This window comes from Natator depressus, chromosome 5 (assembly GCF_965152275.1).
Source record: "Natator depressus isolate rNatDep1 chromosome 5, rNatDep2.hap1, whole genome shotgun sequence".
In the NCBI taxonomy this organism is placed as follows: domain Eukaryota; kingdom Metazoa; phylum Chordata; order Testudines; family Cheloniidae; genus Natator; species Natator depressus.
In genome coordinates, this window is record NC_134238.1 from 70752941 (window position 1) to 70780926 (window position 27986).

Below are 27986 nucleotides of genomic sequence, written 5' to 3' on the forward strand. Positions count from 1 at the left end.
TTTCTCCCCCCCTGCCATGCCCCTCTGCCATGTACATTGGTCAAACTGGACAGTCTCTACGTAAAAGAATAAATGGACACAAATCAGATGTCAAGAATTATAACATTCATAAACCAGTCGGAGAACACTTCAATCTCTCTGGTCACGCGATTACAGACATGAAAGTTGCGATATTACAACAAAAAAACTTCAAAACCAGACTCCAGCGAGAGACTGTTTAATTGGAATTCATTTGCAAATTGGATACAATTAACTTAGGCTTGAATAGAGACTGGGAGTGGCTAAGTCATTATGCAAGGTGACCTATTTCCCCTTGTTTTTTCTACCCCCCCCCCCGACATTCTTGTTAAACCCTGGATTTGTGCTGGAAATGGCCCACCTTGATTATCATACACATTGTAAGGAGAGTGATCACTTTAGATAAGCTATTACCAGCAGGAGAGTGGGGTGGGGGGAGAGAAAACCTTTTGTAGTGGTAAACACCCATTTTTTCATGTTTTGTGTGTATAAAAAGATCTTCTATACTTTCCACAGTATGCATCCGATGAAGTGAGCTGTAGCTCACGAAAGCTTATGCTCAAATAAATTGGTTAGTCTCTAAGGTGCCACAAGTACACCTTTTCTTTTTATAAATGCTAGTTGATAGATTAGGTGCATTTTTACCATGTCTTGCGCCACAGGCAGCTTTCAAGGGCAAGAACAGTAAAATCTTTCAGAAAAAGTCTTGTGGTTAAAGAACTGCAGTGAGACTTACACATCAGGGTTCAATTTCTGGCTTTGCCACAGTCTTCCTGCATGACCACAGGCCATTCACTTACTGTCTCTGTTCCTCATCTGTAAACCAGGGATAGTAATGCTCCCCTTCTCTCAGCCTTTGTCCGTCTTCTCTATTTAGACTATAAGTTCTTTGGTGTAGGGACTTTCTCTTAAGGTAAATGTCTACATTAGAGCTAGGGGTGATTCCTCATGTTAGATGTACCATCACTAGCTTGAAGAGCTCTAGCATGCTAAAAATTGTGTAGCCATGGTAACGGTGGCATGGGCAGCCTAGCTGTGCTGAGTAAACCCCCCCAAACCCTTTGGGTACGTACTTAGCACAACTAGCTCGTGACTGCTGCCCATGCTACCACGGCAGTGCTACTATTTTTAGCATGCTACCTCAAGGAAAGCTAGTGTGAGTATGTCTAAGGTGAGCAAGTCTAATGCGAGCTGGGAATCACAGCCTAGCTCCTAGTGTAAACAATATTAATATGTGTTTGTATACTGCCTCGCTCAGCGGGGCCCTTATCTCAGTGGAGGCCTGTAGTTACTACCATAATACGAATAAATAATAATAAACTGGACATGATTCACTGTCATTGAAGCTGACGGAGAAAGGAAACAGACAATGAAAACTATATTCTACCAAACCAAAGACACCAGGGTGAGCTACTTCATATACAAAATGCATTCCCATCAATGAGTGCTTTTTATAACCCTTACCAACTACTGAGGTTGCATACTGCTTGTAGACAAGTGTAGTTTCACTGACAGTCTTCCTGTGATAATTTCAAAACTAGTAGGGTAGTGTGTTATCTAGTAACCACTATTAGCTGAGCTCTGCTCACTCTTAATTTAATAATCTGGTGGCCACTCTATCCCATTTATTTATAGATTTAAAAAGACAATATATTTACTTACCTACAGTAAAGAAAAATTGAGAGCTATCCGGATGTTATGGTGTCCCTTAATCCTGCCACACAAACAGTTACTGCAGATGCTACCTTTTTGTTGTCTCTGGAGAGTCAGATCCATTATGTCAGTTTGGGTACTAGCATTCTCTTTGGATGGGATACAACTTCCTCATATATTACCTTTTGCTTTTGAAATTGCTCTAAAATATGGAAATTTTTAGTGCTATAGTGATTTTACAAGGCCTCCCACTCACAATATCCCTCAGGGAATACAGTCTTCCACTTTCTAACCATTACTGGAGAGAGCATGACCCAGCTATCACACACGAAGAGTTTTTCCATCATTCTTGTTTTGTCAACTGCAGAGTGAAAATTGCAGTGCAAAAAGCAGCTATTTCTTAAATATAAATATACACAAAGTATACAAGTCAAAAAAAGGATGTTAGGCAAGTGATTCCACTCTGTATGGAACATGAATGATTAGCCCATCACAACTTCAACATGTGTGAAATGAGGTTTTTTTTGGACTCATAGACTATCAGAGTTGGAAGGGACCTCATCTAGTCCAACCCCCTGCTCAAAGCAGGCACAATCCCCAATTTTTTTTTGCCCCAGATCCCTAAATGGCCCCCTCAAGGATTGAACTCACAACCCTAGGTTTAGCAAGCCAATGCTCAAACCACTGAGCTATCCCTCCCCTCTGTTTATTCTCTCTCTTAACTTCCTAAATGTCACTACTGAAATTTCCTAAATATTTTATCATGGTAATTCTCACATAATTACTGCAATTAAGGCTGCACCCTTCACAGTCACAAGCACAAATAGATTACCCCTTTAATTTATTGTAAACTTTAGTTCATCCTGAACACTATGCAATATTATGAGGGCAGATTCTTGTTTTCACTTCAGCACAAAATATATAGGTATCCTAATATCAGTGGTTTGTATTTCCTAGGACGGAATACTAGTACTCTGAAGCTTAACATGCAGTTTGGAAGTGGGAATTCAATACAATACTTGGATAAAATTTCCAGACAGTTCCTTATTCAATAGCACTAATGCACTCTGATTTAAAGGTGGTGGCTAGAAAGGATGGTCTGCTCTTCTTGATGGAAATGATTCCCATCGATAATACTGAAGGTTACCCACTCGTGTCAAGAGAAGAATGTCCAGCTCAGCTGTAACAATTGAAAGTAACCCTGCCCTGAAAAAATGAAGTACTCGATTTGAAAAACATGTCAACTTCACTTTTCTGTCCCTTCCATTACACTATCTTGATTAGTCTAAAACGGATAGTATATCTAGAGGAATGGGATTTCCAAACAGCACTTCAATCACAGTTACTCACCCCTTCGCCCCTCTCCAAATACTAAATCCACTTAAGATGTCATGTCCTTGACCATACCAATCTTCTTTGCAGTTCACATTTGATCCCTTTAATTATCCTCCAACATTGCATGTCACCAAGCCACACACTAATCTGTCAAAACCAGCAGCCCTAGTTGTCTGTCTTTTCATCTACCACTATCATGCATTCACAGTGATTCCCCTTCCCCCACAATACCTCAGAAACAGGCAAAATGACAAACAAGGCACCAGGAAACCCACACAGAGGCCTGTTACTCAGTTATGGACCTGTCTGAAGAAAGCAGAGAGAGATTGTAGTAATTTTTAAGTTCCCTTTCTCTGAAAACTACCTCATCATCAGCTACTTGCCTCTACCCATAAACCTGGCCATTCTGTGGACTACAGTCCTTCACATCCATTACTCTTCTGCTGCTCTTCCCTACTCTCTCCACCCTCTCCTTAGCTGAGTTGTCAATTCCTCCCCCCACTTGCTCTTTTGCATCCTTTTTTTCTCAGTTCAGAGTAGCCCCCAATTATTAGCTTCCAATCTCAAATGGCACTGCACCAGTTCCCATGCTCTGGAGATAGTTGAATAAGTGTGCATGACCTCAGGACTAAAATTTGGTCCTCTCCTCCTTCACTTCTGCTAAATTCCTTGCCAGATATCTCTACTTTCCCACCTAACTAGAATCCCATGTCCACAATACCTGTTTGTTTACAACCTTCAATTCTCTCCAAAGCCCTCTCCATTTGCATCTTCCTCTCTCTTTGCACAATACCATGCCAGCTTCTTTAAAGAATAGAGCAATGAGATCTTCCCCGATAGCCATCTTCCCCCACCCCAACACTCTCTCCTCTTCCTTGACCACTAATCTAACCACATTACCTTCCCCCTCTTTGAATTCCTCCACTGGCTTATCTTTTTCCAGTGCATCAAGTTCAAGCCTATTGTCATCATCTTCAAGGTCCACTTAACTCTATCCCATACTACTTATCTGACAGTCTCATTTTACATTTATCCCTTTCACTGCCTACTCTGCTGCATCAGTGATGCCATCTTTGATATCCTGTTTATCCACTTCTCCAACAACCTTGTCTGCACTTATTTTTATGCTACTCCCTAAGCATGGAATGCCTTTCTTGAGCTTGACTGCAAAGCTACTATCTTCTCTTTTTAAGCCCCACCTCAAGAACCATTTCTTCCACAAGGCCTACAAGAACCTTGCTGAATAAATCTACTGCTTATTCATTTGTTTCCCTTCTCTCATCCCAAAAAACCTTTTAAAAATACTTGTTTTGCTCTATCACGCTGTATAGTAGCCTCACAGAGTAACTGCATAATGCAAGTGCTGCTCCTCTACCCCTCCCTACTGGCTGGTTGCCCCATCCTATTGAGTTACGTCCAAGATAGGTTTCTAGGTTCCTGGGGCAAAGACCTGTCACCTGTATCAGAAAGCACCTAGGACACTTATGGGTGCTGTTAAAACACACATAATTTCTCTCTCTCTCTCTCTCACAGTTTTCATGTAAAAATCAGATTCAACTAATAAAAAGCACTTAACATCTCTTTGAATCTCTCTGCTCCAAGCATTTCTAATGTCCTTTAACCCCCGCTCACCTCCCTAAAATTATAGCTTCAAGTAGGCAAAGTAATAGAAAATGCAAAGGATAGGAAATTGGAGCTGAGGTTTTAGCCTAAGGGCACGGCCCTCACTCAGGCACATTGTTAGGGTTCTTATTACATTATGAACTCTACATAGAACAGAAATTGCCCTTTCTGAAATTCAAATAGTTTATTTTGCTTGCTTCCTACAAAGATGAAAAGTGGAGTTTACCAATACATTGCAATATGGCTGTTATCATAATCAGTGTCCCTGCTGTGGAAATCATAATGTGACTTTGTAGTTTGAAATGAAGCAATTACACTGAAGTGTTCCTCCACAAAACTGAGAGAAAAAGAAAGGTGTGTGCAGAACCACTCATCTCTGCAGAGGACATTTTTCCTGCACTAACACCAAAACTGTTCTTAAAATCAGCAGTGTTGCCAACCAGTCATTCATTAACAACTACACATAATCAAAAATAAGTATGGGGTTGGCACAGGGCCTAGTGGAAGCATTCTTCAGTTCTTGGAGTTGATTACCCAGGGCTGATAGCATGAGGAGCAGAAGTCTCAGCCCCTGGACAGCAGAAGCCCTCTGGCCAATTTAGCTATGGTACTAAAGTGCTCCTATGGAAGCCCTGTCCAGTGCTCCTGGGCCAGGTGGAAGATGGTAGGCACAAAACTGGGGACTTGAAGGGGCAGCAAAGGTGGCTGCTCCATTATGATGGAGCTATTGAAAGCAGAACCCTCTCACCCCACAGCTGGATCCTGGCCAGGTTGAGCCTCCCTACCCATACTTGGTACACCTGGCGCAGAGAGGCAGGGCCCTGGGTGTTTCTGAGGCAGGCCCGGCCCTTTCCTTTTGTTGTGTCGGGGTTGGGTGCAGCCTCACCACCAAGTCTGTGTCCTGGGGGGCAAAAGAGGAGACAGCAGGGTGATCTCCCGCCTCCATGCAGCCAGCGGCCTGTGCTCCCCACTGCCATGTAGGAGCCTCCACATTTATTTATTGACAAAGTGTGTGCAAAAAAATTAATTTTTTTTTTTGGCACAGAATTTCCTCAGGAGTAGAAAATATCAGACTGTGTTCACAGAAGTCCCTGTTGCTACAACTGTTTTGTAATCTTTTTTGGCAGGCTGGAAACCAGGAGGTTAACACTGCTACAATGTCCTTGTCCTGGGCCTCAGGCTCAGCTTACCACCACCGTATTATGCAGAACATCAATAAAAAATTCTATTTAACTGTCCGGGTTGGCTTAGTCTATGAATTGCCCTTGATTTTAGTCAACTGAAAAAAAGGTGTGGAAAAAATAGATCTGAAAGCCTGGATCTGAACCAGCACTCTCCTCCTAACTAGGACAATAAGAAGGAGCTGTGTGAAACACTGTTTCTAAACAGCATAGGTCACGGGGCCGGCGGAGGACAGGGATGACCCTTTTTAATTAAATTAAATTAAATTAGAAGGCTTGAAACTGTGCCCCAAAAATTCACAATCTATTTTTATTTACATACGCTGTAGCACCTGGCCCCCTATACCATTTTCAATACACAATTGCCACCTTCTGCAAAGGATGGTCAAAACCCACCATTTTGCTGCATAGAGGCTACATGACTTGCCTATAAGGGAAATCATCTCATTGCCACATAAAAGATCCAATTAAAAGCCTCCAGGAAGAGCATTTATTAAAAGGCTGCCTGAACAAACATGCCTTGTACTGTGCTCGAAGCTTGCCACTTGGGGCTCTGATCCGTCACAGAGGGAGAGAGTGCTGGGGTGACCTTTTAAATATAACACAAATAAGGTATCAAAAATTGTAAAAAGGGGCTTTGATGTAGTAATCTACTATTGATGCAAAAATGGCATCAATCTGCTACAGAAGCAAGCTTTCATAAGAGTTTAAAATTTTGCTCTTGCTCATCTATATTTCTGTCATGATCCAGTAAGTTCAAGAGACAGAAACACTACATTTCACATAACACAGATGAGTCCTGGCACATCTAATCTACCATCTCCACTTTTAATTTATATGAGAAAAATGAATGACTGAGCAGTGCTAAAGGGATATAAAAGCCAGGGTCATATAAACACAATGCATAATCCTATTACACCTGATGCCAGGCTCTGAACAAAAAAACTCCATTACATATGCTGGCTTGGAATCAAAGACTGCAAAACCAAACTGCTTTCTCCATCCCCAAACAAACATGCAAATGTCTGTCAAACAAAACAACTTTCAGCTGCTTTCAGACAAGCCAAGCTTGCTAAATCCATATTCCTATAATCAATTTCCATTTCAATAGAATCACTTTCTAATTTAAGCTTGATAGAATGGAAATGATGGTAGGATGGAAGTGAAGGAGCAAATGAGAGTATCATCTCAAGCTGAGATATTTTGTAGAAGCAGGCTTCATTGTCCAGACTGCCAGGTTCTTCTTCAGCAGTAAGTTGCCCTATTAGGATGGGTTTCACTGGCAGAAATCATAAGACTGCATTTTTTAATACTAGCCTGTAACGGCATAAGATAGACATTGGGATTGTGTGCATATGAGACAGAAGCAGACAGACCAGTGGGCAGAAAACGGGTGGCGTAACTACTAGAGCACATGCCATTCCAGGACTAGGACCAGAATCCTGTATACCTTAGTCCCAACATTCCTCAGCTGTCTACCAAATAGCTGTGAAAACCACTGGCAAAATATGTTTCATCCCTCTAGCCATGTGCTGGATACTGAGGGTATCAGGGGAAAGCCCAGCTCTCACTCACTCCTGAAGAGGCTGCCTGCTCTTGGGAGTCCTAGCACAGTCTGCTGCTGAAGAAACAATGGCATGGGCCCAGCCTTACATTATTTAATAATAAGAGGAATACCGAGTGTGATTGGGTTTAGCAACCCCACACTGAGCCTGAAGGGACTAATGAGAGCCTATAGGTGCAATCAGTCTTGCCCCTCTACACCTGACATGGCTGGTAGGCGGAGGCAAAGGAGGAAAAGGACAGCTCACAGGTGGCTGACTTGGAAAGGAAGTAGACTTTTTGAGCTAACCCTATGAAGGAAGGCAGCTGGGACCAGAGCCTAATTAGAGACCATCTTGAAGCTGTCTGGAAGGATCAGCTAAGGCCGGAGCCTAATTAGAAACTCCTATGGATCAGAGACTCCTTGGGGCAGGTAGACCTGGTGCAAACCTTTTCATTTCTCAACTAGTCTGGATCCCCTTTGTTTTGGGTCCTGAAGAAGAGTCAGTGAGGGAAGAGACTGTGAGGAAGGACTAGTTGTAGACCATGGCTGGAAGCAGTTTAGGCATACAGCAGAGGCTCTGAACGAACAAACCTCATCTTTTTCATACAGGGTCTCTGGGCTGGAACCCCAAGGAGAGGCTGGGCCTGACTTCCCCTACCAGCCCACAGAGGGTGGGGATATGAAGACACCAGAGCCAAGGGCTGACAGGCCCAAAAGCCTTAAATTGGGTGAACTTCCAGCATGATGCTGTCAGACCAGTGGCATGTTGTTACTTGGGGTTTCCCTGGAAGGGATAGGACTATAGGTGACCTGGATGGAGGGTTAAGTCTCAGGAAAAGGCAGACCACTTCAGGGCCAGAGCAGAGCGCACCAAAGGACAAGAAGAGCCACTATACCACACCCAACCAGCAAGGGGTGCACTGGTAGATAGATCACATGCGTACAGTAGCTATTTTACAGTGCTCTCAGAGCACTTAACAAAGAAGGTCAGTATCACTGTTCCCATGTTACAGATGAATATTTACATTGTTCATGTTCAGTTATTGTTTTTGCATGCTACTGAAATTTTGCTGACAGTGCAACTCAGCACAGAAATGCCAGTTTCCAAAATCTCTGAGCCAAACCCAATCAGAATTTCATTAGAGAAAGAAAAGACAATTCTCTGACCCTGGTCTTACACCTGCTGCATACAACTGAGTTGTTATGTATTCTCTAAAAAAGGTTACAAGAATCATTTACAATGCCAAGTGTTAGACAATCTAACTACAGGAGTTGCTACCAGTTCCTTCTACAATACCCAGAGGTTTTACAGCTGGTTATCTGCTGGGCTTCTCCCCTTTGATAGGTGTACAGAAGCCACAAGATTTGCTCCCACATTTTTGTGCTCACAAACCTGGGAAGCACAATTTTTTCCACCTTCAAATAAATAAAGGAATCTTGGCCTTTAGAAAATTTAATCCATTAGGCAAAACACACACAAAATATATGGGGTCAAATTTTTTAAAGGTGCTCCAAGCCCTGTACCCCAATTTCTGTACAAATGCTGTCTAGATGCTCAGATCATACACGCAGACCTGCACAGACAAAATTAGAAGCCATGTGTGAAAACCTGGCTCACCATACATGAGTGTTTACTATCTGCAGCTATAAACAACAGGGCAAGGAATCCTATGTGCTACATAAAGAAATATAAATTCAGAACAAGAATCAAGAAGCAATTTTTCCACACTGATGAAGAGTCCATGAGGCAAGATTTCTGAGACAAAAGCAACAGAGTTATCCAAGAAACAAGTTAGATGCCATCCTGGAGAAAATGGGAATACAGTACTAAAAAGTGAGAATCTTGATGGACCCAATAAGCTTTACTCATTGCCAATATTTCTATTTCTGTACAAATGATTTATGTAGTCATAATAAAATACAACACTATTCTAAGGATGAGGAGAAGTATCAATTAACATATTATGGACAAAATTCCACATTGAAAAACATGGTTTCTGCAATGGTGTATTATAAAGATGTTCAAAACTAAAATACTTTTTGTTTGTAGGTAAAATACAGGAATGAAAGAGTAATAGTCATGAAAACTGAAGTGAAGATTTCAGAGGTGGAATAATATGCAAGTAGTCTATTTCACTATTACTGCAGGTAACTTTTTGGTGTTAAACCAGGCACACAGTTACCCGTAACATTAAGAATTCTTCCCTCAGACTTTCTTAATACTACTTTTTCTCTCAATTCATTTTTTCCCTGAACACAAGTATATTCAAAGTTACACATAAAGCAAACAGCAGCCTTAATTTACTATTGTTAACCCCACCCCCCAAAAATAGAAACAATGCGTCAAATTTATAGCTTCTATAAGAGAATACGAGTTCACTGAAGTCAATGGCGTTGGCATCCGCTCACAGTATTCACAAGTAAAGCCACATGCTACAGGACTAACAGTCTTTAGTCACTACAAAACACATTTTTCCCAGATAATTACATTTACCCTCTTGGACAAGAGGCAAGAGTGTTCTGTATTTTTAGGAGTCAATTTGTAAAGCTACTTTGCAGAAGTTTAGTTACATCGAATATATATATATATAGTTTCCAGAGACATTCTTCTGTAATTTTATAGGGGACAAATCAGCATTATCTTCCTTACCTAAATGTTTGAATACTACAGTGATGGGTGATGATACAGTAACCATCTGAAGTGGTCTTTTGGGGACCCAGTTTCAAGCATAGACTATGGCGTTCAATTGTTGATTGATTGATTAGATATGGAGAGGTAGGAAAGACTATTTTAATAAATTATATAAGCATGCTCCCTGCTCGTCATTTGGAGTCATATATGCTGGATGCCTTACAAGGGTAGGGAAAAGGGAGATGGGAAGTAGGCAGAGAAACTGTACATTTTTGGGTATGGTAGGCTCTCAAGGTGCAAAGGGAAAAACAGATGCGTCATATCCAGCACTTTACTTCCAATACAGCATGTGATGTGTGAGTAAAAACCCAAGACTGAGAAGGCCTGCAGTGCACTGTTTTAAAGTAATAAAGAAGTTCTGCAATAGTAAGATCTTGCAGATTTTATATTATAGCCCCGTTTGCTATATTAAAAGCAGTACTCACCGTAAGTGTTGACCATTCATTACTTAATTTATAGCTATATATATGCCATAGTAGGCAAATGGTTACCCATTATTCAGTGTAAAGAGCCCATTAATGCTGTTTTGGGCAGCCATCCAGAATCCACTGCATTGCAGTCTAAAATAAATTAAATCCTCAGTGATAATCTTGAATTTGTTATTATGTAGATAATCTATTTATATAAGTGGAACACACTACAATGAGCAATTACAATCTGGATTTGATTGATTAAGGGGAACGTTTTCAAGGTGGGAAGGGAAAAATCCACTTATGACTTAAAAATACTGGTTGCTAGATAACTGTCACTAGTATAAGCTATTTCAACTAAAAAAATTAAACTTTTTCCCATTCTGAAATCAGCTGTTCTGTCCTTGCAGTTCTATGCACTTAAGGGAGAATAAATTAGCAAAGTGAAGCTCTATTGTGTGGGTCTAAGAAGAGAATATTACACAAAGTGCATCTTTTAGAAAGGTATATGGTATAATACTTCCTAAGAAGTTACTATTTTACCAGTCAAAAAGCAAACCAAACTTATCTGTTGGCTTCTATAGACTGAACTGTAAAACCCAACTTTTCTCTGTAGGTTCAGCTATTGCTCTGGCTGGGAGACCTCCAAAGAATGCTGTATAAAGTGACACTGGTTATTCAATAGATAGTACACTCCCCTCCGAGTTAGTAAAGAACTAATACCCCTTTATGGAGTCAGGCAATACTGTATGTTGGAGTTGTTGTCTTTGAGATCAGATGTAAACACAAGGTCCTGATTGCAAGTGGTCATGAAATATACCAGTGTGCTTTTTGCAATGATCAGTATGAAGCTCTGGTGCCCATGTTAACCTCTAACGCAGGTAAAAAGAAAAGGAGGACTTGTGGCACCTTAGAGACTAACAAATTTATTTGAGCATAAGCTGTAGCTCACGAAAGCTTATGCTCAAATAAATTTGTTAGTCTCTAAGGTGCCACAAGTCCTCCTTTTCTTTTTGCGGATATAGACTAACACGGCTACTACTCTGTAACTCAGGTAACTACATCCTAGCTACCTAAATTTCTCCATCAGATGTTTAATTGAAAAATACATTTTTAATTCCCTCTCCTCATCTGTTGTTAATGTTCTCGTTAAACAGTTGCAATATCACCACAGAGGTGGATGTATTTTAGTGGCAGCTGGAATACACCTAAGTTTAAAGCTTTTGTATCAGTTTGTAACACATCTGAAGAGCCTTTGTAAGGGAAAACACTATGTAAAATAGATCACAACTTTATTAGGTAGTGTCTGTTTACCTGTGAGGGTAAAATGGTCACTAGTCATCACCAGCTTAGAAAGCGGACAGTTTAAAAAATATTTATAGGCCAAATTTTCAAAATGTAGAGTCTCTTTGTGCACGTGCTCTTTGAACATTGACATTTGCGTACATGTGATAGAGTATTATCCAAATGAGTTTTGTGTGTGTAAATTCTATTTCTGTATTCTATCATTGTTCTCACAAATGTGCTCTACAGTGTTATCAATTATGCATGAGATGAGGTGAAAAAAGTGAGCACATAGGTGTTTGTGGCCAAAAAGCACATATATGTGCATACCGAGACGCTGGCTTTGAAAATAAGCCCCTATATAGAAACACATGAAATTTACTTAAAATAATGCATCATTTAGTGTTATTCCATAGTAGTCATTTGTGGAGGGAAATATGGTAAAAAGGATGACATTTATCCAAATCCCATTGCTTCATCTTATCAAGCTCTAGAATTCCAGTGAAAAGGCTGCATATCACGTCTGTTGCCATGTGTGGTTTGCAGAGGAAGAGGCACGGACACTCAACTCTGACACCTCTGTTAGTTGTACCAGGAAGGAGAAACTGAAGGAGAACCAAGACTGTTTGGATCCCCATAAACAGCTTCCTGAAGAGGGAGCACAGGTGGCAGCACATAAATCAGTTTGCTTTTTCACTACTCACTACTTTTTCTACTCTTTTGCTTTTTCACTACTTTACATACTTTTAGTATGAATACACACACTTGTAACTGTGGTCTGACTCTGATGCTTAAAATGCAATGAAATACATACACCAAATCCCTGACAAAGCTGGAATCTTTTGCTATCTGCAAAGAGGAAATGTATATTCTTAACACCCAAATATGGTTAAAAAAAACTTGCCAATTATTAGATTTAGGGCATATATAATGGCTTCTGTATACAACATTTATAGCACTATTTAACCCATTGGCACTAGCAGGTACATCAACAGTAAAGGGTGATGGTGTCAACCAAAGGATCAATAAGTTAGACATAAATTTTAGCAACCAGGTGAAGAAGGTCAAGGAAAAATGTGCTTTCAATATTAGACCTAGTGATGGAACAGGGGGAAAATGCCACAAGATTTGTCCCCTATAAAATTACGGAAGAATGTCTCTGGAAACAAAGAGCTAAATATGAAGGTTAATAAATCAAGGCAAAACAGATAGATAAAGACACACATTCTGGGGTGAGTAGTCAGTAACTGTTGTTGGATATAAGACTGTGAAGATATTTATTGATCAAATCATTCCCTGTGAGTGACCAGAATAATCTGCCTCTAACTAAAGGATCATCCTCACCTTACATACAGACAATTTCCACTTACAAAAAATGATGCATTCTTTAAAGAAATTAAAACTCCATACTTCTAACAATAGGTTCAACTTGTTTGCTGAGATACTTGTACACACTGGGATAAATCAATTCACACTGCACCCAGGGACAAAAGTAACAGAGATAAATAAGAGACCAGGTGCTGCATAACAGGTAGTATATCTTCACAAAGCTCTGCAAAGTTGTATATTCACATGGTTTTAAAAATGTATATGGATATTTCTACTTTGTAGAAACAGTTAAAATTTTGGCAAAGGACTGCTGCCTGTTTAGCTTTTACATTACTGAAAACCTTTGTTTAAATGTTGTGAAGGACATGGGGTTCCTCTGCATTAACTTAGGAATGCTGTGTATGCCATATGAGCGTCCAATAGCCAGAAAGGATATTTTCTGTCTGAGGAATTTATTCAAAAGGCGCTGTTAGGAAAATAAGCAGGATATAAAACAATGACTAGAGATAAGACCCACACCTGGGAAAACACTTCAAGGTCTTTAAGAGAACAATGACTGGGCTATTAAGTTGGAAGAGCCTACCTGTCTTGGCTCCAGCAAAATTACAAGACTTGTCTTGCCAAGGCTGGGAACCTAAGATTAAAAGAACACTAAATAGTTAAAAAGTCACTTAGAGGAGGGGGAGGGGCAATAGTGAGGAGATATACAGGGAAACAGGCTGACACAGAGAGCGTCTACAGAAGCAGTCTCAACTTAGAAGTTGAGCCTACCTGGCTAACATCAGGGGGGGTCTAGGTAGATATGCCTGCATACAGATTGATTCTTTCAAAATCCTTGTTCTCTTTGATGTATGTAGTGTTCCTACTGTTAAGAACAAACAATATCTTGTTTTGAAAAGGCCGGATGGTATATATACTCTGTATATACCATAGGTCACAGTTCCCAAAGGGCAGAACTGCAGGTTCTGAACCTAAGTTGGGCCTGCTGAAGTAATCACAACTGGCACACAAGGGTCTGTAACCCAGGTCCTTATCTAAGAGTGGGAGAACTGTATGATTCTACACTGACAGAGGTGAAAACCTGAGGCTTGTCACCCATGTGGGTACACTCAGAGAGACCCAGAGACAGGACAGAAGTGAAGCTAGCCCTGCACAACCGTGACAAACGTAATGAGGTAAAACAAATTTCTGGGGAGAGACTGTATGTATGTGGGAAGTGGGAGTGCACGTAAGGAATCATAATCACAAGAAACTACTTCTACCTCTATACAGAGTTAGGGCTTGTCTAAACGGCAAACTGGGGTGTGAATCTACAGTGCAACAGCCTGCCACACACTAAATGTCCCCGTGGATCCTGCTGTTGCACACTAAATGTTCCTTAGCACACACTGACCTACTCCCATTTCAAAGATGAAAACATACTAGAGAACTGTTAGTGCACAACACCAGGGTCCATGAGGAACCTAAGGTGTGGTTCTACACTAAAAATTAGGTTGGCATAACTACATTGCTCAGGGATGTGAAAAATCCACACCCTTAAGCAGTGTAGTTAAACTGGCCTTAGTCAGAAATCTTCCATCGACCTAGCTACCGCCTCTCAGGGAAATGGATTACCTACATTGATGGGTCAACCCCTCCTGTCACAGTAAGTAGTGTCTACACTGAAGTGCTACAGCCGCTTTAGCATTTTTAATATAGTCAAGCCCTTAGTGCCTTGCAGGCTAGTGCGAGGTAGATTTACACCCTAGCTTGCCATGCATTAAGTGTTTGCTCAGACAAGCCCTTAGAATTTAGATTGCACTATACACATCACTTCAGCTTTCTTGACAGCATTCAGACTAGTATAAGGGGGCGGGAGGGGGGGAATAAAAACACCACACACAAAAAGCAGCGATTCTCATCCTTCTTGATTTTAACGAAACTGAAGTAAAATTGTTCGTACAACATACTGATATCAATGTTCAGCAGAAGCCAAAATGGAGGCATTGTCTGCATCTCCGTATAAATGAGAGACTGTTTATTATGCTATTGTTTGAAGTGCAAGGGAAAAAGCATTTTAGAAGCAGAGGCATAATATGATATATGTTAAACAGATCAGATGGCTTCCATACCAATAAAAATAGAGAAATGTAACATGAATGTGAACACACAAACAGGAACCAGTTGCATATTATATATACTTTTTAAAAAGAGTACTATAATATCTAGGGATTTTAAAATTTATTCGAGTCTTATTTCAGTTATTGGGATTTTTGGATTGTGTGTAGTTAGCTTTCTATTTGTCAAGACAGGTCAACAGCGCTACCATTTTATATTCTGGGGCAACATGTGTTCCTCCAAATCCTCAGGCACATAGGAGGTCACTATCCTGTAGTATTATCTCAGACTGACAAGACTGGTCACTGCTGAGCTACCATCATTCAGCAATCTGGAAATCAGCCAGAAGGTATAAGGAGAGCAGTTTAGCAGACACCCACCTTCAAACCTGAATACAATCACCTACATGGTCCATCAGAGCCCACAGGTTCTAAGAGCAAAACTATCACGTCCAATACTGGCACAACATTGCAAGGCTCCCAACCTAAACAAAGACTTATACCAGACACTCTTATAACAACACGACTGAGGGAGGGGAAAAATTAGCTGGTTCCTCAACGGCTATGTTTAAAAAGAAAAGGAGTACTTGTGGCACCTTAGAGACTAACCAATTCGGAAATCTATCAACTTCATGAAAAAACTCGTACAGATACAGACAGACATCATCTTCCTTTCCAAATGCAAACAGACGGACATCATACCAAAAGGACTGAAGGTAAAAAAAAATTGGTTAGTCTCTAAGGTGCCACAAGTACTCCTTTTCTTTTTGCGAATACAGACTAACATGGCTGCTACTCTGAAACCTGGGCTATGTTTAAGTATCTAGTAACATATACTGTACATTTTTCAAAATGATCAGAACTGGAGATTGGAAGCTCTGCTCTTTCCAGACTCTTAACATTTAACCACTATCATTCAACAGCTATGGAATTCATATCAGTGACTGGGCAGGTGTATATTATTAATGATCTTCTTTCAAACTCTCAAATTTGCAATGGATAATGGCAGTAGCCATCAGAATGTGTGGAGACTTTAAGCATAGTTTCTGCTGATTTGTTTTGAGAGGCAAGTAACAAATATTTAGTTTTTGTTTGTAGCTTTCCTTTTAATAACTACAGAGTTTTATTTGGCAGGTGGGAAAGCTGAATCCAGGATCCGCAGCTGCTCATGATCACATGGGGGAGAGGACAATATGTAGAATGCACAATGTTAGTGAGTTGACACAACTCACAAAAATAAACAAAACTATAGTATGCTAAAAAAAATAACTTAATGGAAACAAGCTTTGTGACATTACATTCAATATTCCTTATGCAAATATGTTTATGATATGAATATGATATAACTGAGATGTACTTTCAGAGTAACAGCCGTGTTAGTCTGTATTCGTAAAAAGAAAAAAGAAAAGGAGTACTTGTGGCACCTTAGAGACTAACCAGTTTATTTGAGCATGAGCTTTCGTGAGCTACAGCTCACTTCATCGGATGCATAGCATATTGTGGAAACTGCAGAAGACATTATATACACACAGAGACCATGAAACAAAACTTCCTCCCACCCCACTGTCCTGCTCGTAACAGCTTATCTAAAGTGATCATCAAGGAGGGCCATTTCCAGCACAAATCCAAGTTTTCTCACCCTTCCCCCCCCCACAGACACACATACAAACTCACTCTCCTGCTGGTAATAGCCCATCCCTCTTTGAAACCTCTCTTTATAATGCGCATGATAATCAAGGTGGGTCATTTCCAGCACTAAAACCTGGATTAGTGCTGGAAATGACCCACCTTGATTATCATGCGCATTATAAAGAGAGGTTTCAAAGAGGGATGGGCTATTACCAGCAGGAGAGTGAGTTTGTATGTGTGTCTGGGGGGGGGGGGGAGGGTGAGAAAACCTGGATTTGTGCTGGAAATGGCCCTCCTTGATGATCACTTTAGATAAGCTGTTACGAGCAGGACAGTGGGGTGGGAGGAAGTTTTGTTTCATGGTCTCTGTGTGTATATAATGTCTTCTGCAGTTTCCACAATATGCTATGCATCCGATGAAGTGAGCTGTAGCTCACGAAAGCTCATGCTCAAATAAACTGGTTAGTCTCTAAGGTGCCACAAGTACTCCTTTTCTTTTTTCGTTTTTTGAGATGTACTTTATGTAAGATGGCTCATGTAAGATATCATTGGAAAGGTTATGATTTCCTGAATGTGATTATCCAATTTGTATGCCTGTATCATTTCTGTATCTGAAGTTAGTAATATTAGTTATGTGTCTGTATTTCAAACGTGTTACTTTTGGGTGACACCCCAACCAGCGCTTCAGGTACAACAATGGAAAAGCCAGACAGGGCTAATGGGCCATTAGCAGAGACAATGGACTGTGAAAGAGCAGTGGCTTCCTGTGGACCCTGAAGACACTTATGAGCAATGGCTGTCACAGCCCTGCAGAGAGGTGGGTCTGAGTCACTGTTCCCTCTAAGCTATGCACGTGCACACAGATCCAAAACCCCGCACACACGGTGAAACACCGTGTGCACAAAAAATGAAATACTACATTGGAGGCAGGCCGAAATATGATTTACGGGCTACTTTTGACATTATTCGCCCGCCATCTATCAACACAGCCAGATTCTACTAGCTGGCGGGGGGGGAGGGGGGGAGGGAAAGGAGGGCAATGAATCGTACCCCTCCCCGCCACCATTTCAAACGTGGAACGTTGATCACGTCAAGACAGTCGGGACCCACACCTCTCCTTGTAGTCTGTTCATTTGGCTATGTACAAACTCAAGTACGTGCGAATAAGTCAAAATGCCTGGTCGTAATTGCTAAAGAACTGCAAAGATTTCCCAGAAATGAACAAAGGTAAGTGTTGTTTTCGTGATTGAACTCTTTCAAAGGCATTGGACTTTATACAATAACTCATGATGTTTTACCATTTTCCTGCATTTTTTTGCCGCAGATCCATGGCTGTGATCGGAGCTATGCACAAACTTCCGGTATCCTGATCTGAATGATCTCCAGTTTGCTCTTTTGTCGAGTCACACTGTTAAGCGCATTGAAACAGTAGCCATATAATAAAAGTATTAATTTTAAATAAACCAATCTGGTAAAAAATCAATCCCAAAATGTCACTGTCTAGAGGTCTAAAGCATAAAAGAAAAGCGACTTCATTTAAATCTGGATGGCTGGATGAGACTATAGAGACAGTTACACCAAAGTCACATACTGTAATGCTTGTTAAACTTTGTGAAATATTCATATATGATGAGGACAATGGAGTGGTTTGTGTATATTGTTGAGATGCCAGAGCTTCGGGAGAATTTTCAACAGGAAGAATGTGGAATGATGTATGGAAGTTGGATTTCTTAAAGCGTCATCTGTCAAGTAAGTCTCATATAGATGGTGTAACAAGACTTAGAAACAAAAACCCTTCCTTACAGAGCGGATTGCTCAGACCCAGAAGAAATCAAGGTACTGATTGACAGTGTGTTGTTGGCTATTAAAATGAACAGCTCAATGCTTTCTGTTCAGGATATTAATGACGATATGGAAAAGTATGTGCGAATACCAGTGAGCTGGAGAAGTAAAAATTATGCTTTTGAATTTCTTGAAATCATCAACTGCATTGTCCAAAATTACCTCATGCATGAAATAGCGTCAGCAATGTTTCATACTCTAGCTGTTGATGAAAGCACTGATATATCCATTAACAGATACTTGATACTCTACTTTAAATACAGATCCATAAATTCTGAAGACCACAAAACTTCGTTTGATTGCAAGAATGTGATGCTGTTTCAATGCAAACTAGATACCTTTAACTTGGGTTTGAATAGAGACTGGGAGTGTCTGAGTCATTACACATATTGAATCTATTTCCCCATGTTAAGTATCCTCACACCTTCTTGTCAACTGTCTAAATGGGCCATCTTGATTATCGCTACAAAAGTTTTTTTCTCCTGCTGATAATAGCTCATCTTAAATAATTAGCCTCTTACAGTTTGTATGGCAACTTCCACCTTCTCTGTGTGTGTGTGTGTGTATATATACATCTTCTTACTATATGTACCATTCTATGCATCCGCTGAAGTGAGCTGTAGCCCACGAAAGCTTATGCTCTAATAAATGTTAGTCTCTAAGGTGCCACAAGTACTCCTCTTCTTTTTGCGGATACAGACTAACACGGCTGCTACTCTAAACCTGTTTCAATAGTGTCTGCAATTAAAGAGTTTTATAAAAAACACCAACTTGATCTAATGAAAATGGTGATGTTCACATCTGATGGTGCCACCATAATGTTGGGCAAACTCAATGGTGTGGCGACTCAGTTGAAATGTGATATTCCACACTTAGTCTAGCAACATTGCGTTGCACACCGGGAAGACTTGAGGATTTCCGATGCATGGAAAGAGGTCAAGCTGATAAGAGACTTCGAAACCTTAATGAGAACTGTTTACATGGTGTTCTGTCGGTCATCCAGGAGAAAATGCAAATTTCAGGAAATAGTGGATGCTTCTGAATGTGAGTCAGTGGCTTTCAGGCCACTCAATGAAGTGCGCTGGTTATCTAGACACTTTGCACTTCGAGCAATTATTTGCAACTATAATCCTCTTCTGGAATATTTTGAGCAAGACAAAGATACTGATCCAGTTTCTAAATACTGCCACAAAAAGCGGAATACCATGAAATACCGAATAACATTAGAAGTTTTGAATGATGTTTTGTCAGAGCTGGCTTCACTATCCACGCTGCTCCAGAAACAGGGCCTTACACCTCTTGAAGCATTTCACCTTGCCCGAGGTAAACTGAACAAGATCAGAAGACAGTACTTGGAGATTCAGTCTTTTGGAGTGACAAAGTTACGGCTCTCTTAGATATGACCTCTCAAGAAAATAATGGAATTGATACCAGTTCCATAATAACTTTCATAAACAACTTGTGTGCACATTTGGCAGACAGGTTTCCAGAGGATGAAGTCTAGGAGTGGTCCGCTTTTGATTGTGCAGCAATAGTTAAGTGTGACTTCAATTTTGGAATTCATCAGGTCAAATCCCTATATTCAAAATACAAAGACTTTCTTGCTGAAGAGATTGTTATAGTCAGTCAGTACAATGGCTTCAAGTTTGCAGTAGCCGAAAGAACCAAAAGCCAATTGGTTTTAAGTTTCCTGGATATGGTAACATTTGCTCACCAGAACGAACAGTTTCAGGATCTTGCAAATCTGATGGATATTGGAGGAACATTCCTAGCGTCAAGTGCAGACTGTGAGTGTGGCTGTAGCTTAATGAACACTCTAAAAAACAAACTACAGAATCGTTTACAAGTAGATCATTTGGACATGCTGATGTGTATTAAGAGTTACCAGCTGGATGGAGGACTGATAGATCTGGACAGAGTTTATATTGAATGGGCAATTGAAAAAGATCACAGGGAAAAACAGTAAGGTTAGTTTAGCAATCTTTGACATTTCAACCAATAAGGAAATTAAAATGCATTTGTAATTATATATCTTATTCTTGGCTGATAATTATTTATTGATATTTTTTAGGAAAATTTAAAATTTAAAACACAAACTCGTTTTTCTTTTTTTACTTGTGATATCTCTACCTGAAAACCCATATAAATTGACATAATGGCATACTTATTGTCTTTATTGTATGTTTATCAAAATCTTTTCGGACATGTGTATAGAATGAAAGGTGAAAGTGGACACCAACGGGCAGATGCCTATGGACTGATAATGATCATGATTAATATGTGCTTGGTATATGCTCGTGATTGTCTCTCAAAAAGATCATAAAACGTAATGCTTAAAACTAACTTCTACTTCATGAAGAATGGTTAAATTTCCTTTTTCTAAGTATTTAAAAATGACATTTATAAAATAACATGGTGTGAAACTATTATCACAAATTGCAAATTAAAACTTTTTAAATGTATAAGCATTTTAGTCGCTTGGGCACATTTGTCTCATGGCGCACAAATTTGAACTCTGCTTCAAAAATTTGCACAGAAGAAATTTTTTGTGCACACAGCCTGTCAAAAATTAGAGGGAACATTGGTCTGAGTCACCTGGTACTGGATACCCCTCCTCCTCTTTTGGAATGCCAGTGGTATTCCACCAAAAGACAGAGAGTTCCCTCCTTACACAAGAGCTATATAAGGCAGGGGAGTGACATCATCACGGTTCTCCTCTGCCTCCCCATCCAAAGAGACATTGAAAAACACCTGGAAGCAAAAACTGAACGGGGGGCGAGTAATAATACCTGTGGTCTCAAGAGGGAGACACTACAGCTGCCTTTCAAGACTTTCTGTAATCTGCCTGCAACAATATCTAGGGTGAGAAATTACTATTTGTAACCAATTTCTTTAGTGAAACTAGCTTAATTTACTAAGCAAATTAAGCCAAACACACAATCTGCTTTGTTCTGTTTGCTGCCCCTTTTACCACTTAAAATCTGCCTTTTGTAGTTAATAAAATTTTGTTGTTTATAATATTACCCAGTTTCTGTAATTTCTAACTGGGGGGGGGGGGGGTGAGAAGCTGTGCATACCTTCTTCCACATTGAGGGAGGAGGCGAATTTCATAAAACCTTTGGGTTTCTAACCCTTAAAAGGAGTGAGCACCAGAGTGTTGGAGCAAGTCCCTTAAGCTGAATCTTCCCAGAGTTGATCTGCAGTTGGATGTGGCCCTGCCTGTGTGCTTGGCTGGAAAAGGCTTGTGGGCCTAACCCAACAAGGCCAGGTAAAGGGGGCCTATGCTGGCAGAGCAGATAGACTCAGTGGTATCTCAGCACATCAGGCAGTTTCCTATGGGCATAATCCGTCACAAGCGCCACTGGAAAATAGATAGGCAGATATTTTCCCTATATAGTAAAAATACTGGAATATATTATTTGTTTACTCATTTTTCTTCAAGGCATAGTTGAACTATGTTAATAACAGACGAATGACGCAATACTGACTCTATATGGGTGTTAGGGAGATACAAACCAGACTTTAAAACAGTGCACAAAATTATTGTGTGTGCGTGTGTGTTTGTGACGCTCTGTACCCCAAGGCAACACACTGGCACCCTCACATTTATCATGGTGACATAAGGCTAAGATTTAGTCATGTGTATTTTTAGTAAAAGTCATAGACAGGTCACGGGCAATAAACAAAAATTCACGGCCCTGTGACCTGTCCATGACTTGTACTATGTACCTCTGACTAAATCATGGGTGCTCTGGGAGACTCTGGGGGTGAAGCTGCTGCTCTGGAGGGGGGCCTCTGGGGTGTCCACTGGTGCTGGGGGCTCCGGGGCACCCGCAGGTACTGGTGGGGACCTCCAGGGCACCTGTTGGGGTGCCTGCTGGTGCTGGGAGGGGATTCCGGGGCGCCCGCTGGTGCTCGGGTTGAAGGGAGGCACGGGAACACCTCTCGAGCTGTTTGGGGGCCCTGGGGTCAGCTGCACCAGCCAGCTGCAGAAATCATGGAGGTCCCAGAAAATCACAGAATCCTTGACCTCCGTGACAAACCTGCAGCCTTAATTATGATGCACCTTGTACAAAGTATGTCATGTGAGGTGCCAATGGAAAAGTTATGGTTTGCTGCATATGATTATCCTATTTGTAACCATGTATCATTTTTGTATCTGAAGCTGTGAATATTGACTATATACCTGTATTTCAAATGTGTTTGCTCCTGTGGTATCTCCCACAAAGTAGTTTATATCCAGTTTAGCAAGCACATTGTGAATGAACTACTGAAGCTGATGGCCCAGTAATTAACACCATGGACCATTGAAGAAGCTTATCCCCACCTGATGGACTGTCCTGTAGACGTTCTAGCCAGAATACGGGGAATGGCTCTGTTATGACTCATCAAAGCATGCAAGGGCATGTGACCAGCTCACGTGGCACTGAATTCCATCTTGTGCCTGTACTTTTCCACTATCTGTGCTGGGGGCTTTGTTTGGGACAATGAAGTTCCCTCCACATGCCAGAAGCTATAAAATGGGGAAGTGACATCATCACTTATCCTCACTCCCCCCACAACTCAACACCTGGAAACACCTCAGGAACAAAGACTTGGACTGGGGAGTTTTGTTTGGAGTGTAAAGGGAAATCTGCTCACAGACAGTGCTGGTGCATTGTCCTCTCCACATTGAGGGAGGGCTGGACTGGATAAATAATTTACGCTGGTCAGGCTTCTGACCAGGGAGAGATGGTACAGCTCTGATGTCCTAGGCTGGGAAGAGTTGGCTGGAGTCTCTCTATTGTTGGTTCATGAGTGGCTGGCAAAAGCATTCATGTAACACAGCTGGGTGTGTCCCTGCCTGTGAATATCTGTGTGAGTGCAGGACCTGAAGGCGTTTGCAGCTTGTCACATTATCACAGTGTGAGAGGGAGCTCAGGTTAGTAAGACAGAGGGCACAGAGGAACCCAAATTCCAGGTTGCACCCCAGGGAACCCGTCACAGTATTGTGTTGGTTTTAGCCATATCAGTTGAATAAATTTCCATTTTCTTCTGAGTGTCCACCCCTTCAACTCCCCATAAGCATTAACTAACAGAATCTGTTTCACCAGTACAAAGCTAGTTACTGTCACAAGCAGCCATTCTAAAATGGGTTCCTCAGCTTTTCCCCAATGCCTTTAGTTTGGGCCTTTTTGTTCTCCAACTAAAAGCCTGAATCCTTGCTCCTTCTTTTCAGTTTAGCAGCATCAACCTTTGACCACCAGAAATGAGCTACAAAATGGCAATAAATTTTATAGCTCACCTGGTCTAAAGTTATTTAGGGTATGTCTACACTGCAATTAAAAACTTGTAGCTGGCCCGTGCCAGCTGACTTGAGTTTGCAGGGCTCGGGCTAAGGGGCGTTCAGGCTCAGGCTGGAGCCCGGACTCTAGGACCCTGCGAGGTGGGAGGGTCCCAGGGTCAGCTGGCACAGGCCAGTCGCTGGTGTCTAACTGCAGTGAAGACGTACCCTTAAAAACCTGAATCCAATGCCTAATTGAAAAAAACCACTCACTTAACAAGCACATCAGATTTTTACTGCAGAGAATAATGTGGTATGTTTATCTGAAAATACTTTTACTATGAGGCTTGCCTATGAGAACAGTAAAATACAGTGCTACACAAAGAGTTCCAAACAGAAATCTCAGCAAATAAAGTGGAAAATCCTGAAATATAAGGGAAAGTATTTTCCTGCATGACACTAACTGACTTAATGAGCAGAAAGATGTTTACTTGCACAGTCTGCCACTGTGTTACCAATTTATTTTCCCATAAGTAAATGTTTTCACAAGCTGGCTATGTTTTATAATTAAATTGTATAAGTTAAAAACTTCAGCTAAATGCCTTATGGAGTCCACCAAATCCTTTTTGCTGAAAGCAAGTCCTCAATTATACAAGTAATTTCTAAATACTTCTCATTATTTGAAAAGATGAAAATTTAATGACGTGGTAGATGAAAATTACAGCAGCCTGATAGTTCCCTCGTGGACCATGACTTAAAAGTTTAATATATTCAAGCTGGGGGGAAAAACCCTGAAGAGCTTTACTGTGAAGATAAAGTGTACTTACAGTGTTGGCAAGCTCTAAATAGCTTCCTCCAACTGAGTTGCTAAGATTGGAGGCCTGCGTTAGCAGTTTCTGCAGAGCAGCTTGTTGACTCATACTGCTGCCGCCATACTCCAAGAGCTTCTGTAGGGTAGAATGACTCTGCAGGTCAGGACTCTGAAGGTCTCTTGCACCAGAATCATATTCCCAGCTTTCTCTAGCACCTGATAAGGCACCTGAAATGTAGAAACAGAAAAGAGATCCAACTGTAATCCCACAGCAAACTTACAGGGGCTAACATGCCCCCTGCCCCCTAAAAATACCTAGTGCAGCAAAAATCAAAGAGTGTTTATGGGACACAGTATTGATTTTCAAGACACAGGAGTCAAAGACAAAAGCGGTTTTTATACAGTATTTAGAAATATCACCTACATCTGTAAATAACAGGGGAAAATACTATTTATTAGTATGATGGCAGAAATAAATCCAAGTGCACATCATCATAAAAACAGAGAGAGAGAGAGAGAGAGAGAGACTATCCAGTGAAAAGTTTATCACACACCTGTGCAATTTATCATAAATCTATGACAGTATTCCCTCCCCTATCCATCTCCTAGAATTTATTTTAACATTCCAACCCCCTGAGGCTTTTTAAAAACCAACATAAGAATCACCATATTGGATCAGACAGGTGGCCCAAGTTGCCTAGCATCCTGTCTTCAACCAGTGCCCAGCACCAGCTGCTTCAGAGGAAAGTGCAAGAACCCTTGCATTATCCTACTTCTGCCTAATCTGCCATCCACATTAGGTGTCCTCCTAATCTCTTATAGTTAGAGACTAGCTTAAACCCCAAAACTTGAGTTTAATATCTCGTCCAAAATTTCTTAGCGTTAATTATTATAACTCTGGGTATTCTTGTCATTCAGCTAAATGTCCAAACCCCTTTGAATCTTGCTATGTTTTTAGTCTCAACAACTTCCTGTGGCATAAATTCCACAGTTTAATTATGTGTTTGAAAAAATATTTCCTTTTATTGGTTTTGAATTCTCCACCTTTTAATTGAATTTAATGTCCCCTTGTTCTTGTGTAGGGACCAAATGGAAATTCCTGATCTCTCTTCTGTAATATAGGCAGAATTGGTGGCAACACATATAGTTAAAGTTGCCTAACAACTTCCATTATAAAACCCTGTTTTCAGTGGCTTATAACTTTGCCAGAAGGTGGGAATGAGCAACAGGGGAGGGAACTCTTGATGATTACCTGTTCTGTTCATTCCCTCTGAAGCACCTGGCATTAGCCAATGTCAGAAGACAGGATACTGGGCTAGATGGACTTTTGGTCTGACTCGATATGGTTGTTCTTAAACTTTTCCACAATGGGTATCTGCCTCAGACTGAATATTTTTTGTAAATTACAGATGAAACAGTTTAGCCATTTTTGATTACAGAAAAATACACTGTTTTGCCAATGTTAAAAAAATTAAAACAGTTTCATTTAGAAGCTCTAGAGCCTCCATGCTTTGAGCAGCAACTTGCAATTTATTACCATGGTGTCCCTGCTCAAACCTGGCCAAGTTATAAACTTCTGTAAAATCTCAGTTCACACACATTCAGTAGGTTTCAGAGTAACAGCCGTGTTAGTCTGTATTCGCAAAAAGAAAAGGAGTACTTGTGGCACCTTAGAGACTAACCAATTTATTTGAGCATAAGCTTTCGTGAGCTACAGCTCACTTCATCAGATGCATACTGTGGAAAGTGTAGAAGATCTTATTATATACACACAAAGCATGAAAAAATACCTCCTCCCACCCCACTCTCCTGCTGGTAATAGCTTATCTAAAGTGACCACTCTCCTTACAATGTGTATGATAATCAAGGTGGGCCATTTCCAGCACAAATCCAGGGTTTAACAAGAACATCGGGGGGGGGAGGGTAGGAAAAAACAAGGGGAAATAGGCTACCTTGCATAATGACTAAGCCACTCCCAGTTTCTACTCAAGCCTAAGTTAATTGTATCCAATTTGCAAATGAATTCCAAATCAGCAGTTTCTCGCTGGAGTCTGGATTTGAAGTTTTTTTGTTGTAAAATAGCGACTTTCATGTCTGTAATCGCGTGACCAGAGAGATTGAAGTGTTCTCTGACTGGTTTATGAATGTTATAATTCTTGACATCTGATTTGTGTCCATTTACTCTTTTACGTAGAGACTGTCCAGTTTGACCAATGTACATGGCAGAGGGGCATTGCTGGCACATGATGGCATATATCACATTGGTGGATGTGCAGGTGAACGAGCCTCTGTTAGTGTGGCTGATGTTATTAGGTCCTGTGATGGTGTCCCCTGAATAGATATGTGGGCACATTTGGCAACGGGCTTTGTTGCAAGGATAGATTCCTGGGTTAGTGGTTCTGTGCTATATTGATGACATCTTCATCATCTGGACCCATGGAAAAGAAGCCCTTGAGGAATTCCACCATGATTTCAACAATTTCCATCCCACCATCAACCTCAGCCTGGTCCAGTCCACACAAGAGATCCACTTCCTGGACACTACAGTGCTAATAAACGATGGTCACATAAACACCACCCTATACCGGAAACCTACTCACCTCTATTCCTACCTACATGCCTCCAGCTTTCACCCTGACCACACCACATGATCCATCGTCTACAGCCAAGCTCTGCGATACAACCGCATTTGCTCCAAGCCCTCAGACAGAGACAGACACCTACAAGATCTCTATCAAGCATTCTTACAACTACAATACCCACCTGCCGAAGTGAAGAAACAGATTGACAGAGCCAGAAGAGTTCCCAGAAGTCACCTACTACAGGACAGGCCTAACAAAGAAAATAACAGAACGCCACTAGCCGTCACCTTCAGCCCCCAACTAAAACCCCTCCAACGAATTCTTAAGGATCTACAACCTATCCTGAAGGATGACCCAACACTCTCACAAATCTTGGGAGACAGGCCAGTCCTTGCCTACAGACAGCCCCCCAACCTGAAGCAAATACTCACCAGCAACACATACCACACAACAGAACCACTAACCCAGGAACCTATCCTTGCAACAAAGCCCGTTGCCAACTGTGCCCACATATCTATTCAGGAGACACCATCACAGGGCCTAATAACATCAGCCACACTATCAGAGGCTCGTTCACCTGCACATCCACCAACGTTATATATGCCATCATGTGCCAGCAATGCCCCTCTGCCATGTACATTGGTCAAACTGGACAGTCTCTACGTAAAAGAGTAAATGGACACAAATCAGAT

The 27986-nt window shown here is 41.0% G+C and overlaps 1 protein-coding gene and 1 pseudogene across 3 annotated transcripts in view; one reads left to right on the forward strand and one right to left on the reverse strand.

Moving 5' to 3' along the window:
* MCC (MCC regulator of Wnt signaling pathway) overlaps window positions 1–27986 on the reverse strand; it is a 347649-nt gene that overhangs the window by 232557 nt on the left and 87106 nt on the right. For 2 of the 3 annotated variants that reach the window (XM_074952965.1, XM_074952967.1), the window contains 2 exons: window positions 24729–24940; window positions 13655–13705 (listed from right to left, as the gene is read on the reverse strand). In XM_074952965.1, the coding sequence (XP_074809066.1) occupies window positions 13655–13705; window positions 24729–24940 (263 nt within the window). The remainder of the gene's footprint in view (window positions 1–13654; window positions 13706–24728; window positions 24941–27986) is intronic. The other variant, XM_074952966.1, reaches the window with a different exon arrangement.
* On the forward strand, window positions 18392–20604 carry LOC141987895 (E3 SUMO-protein ligase KIAA1586-like; annotated as a pseudogene).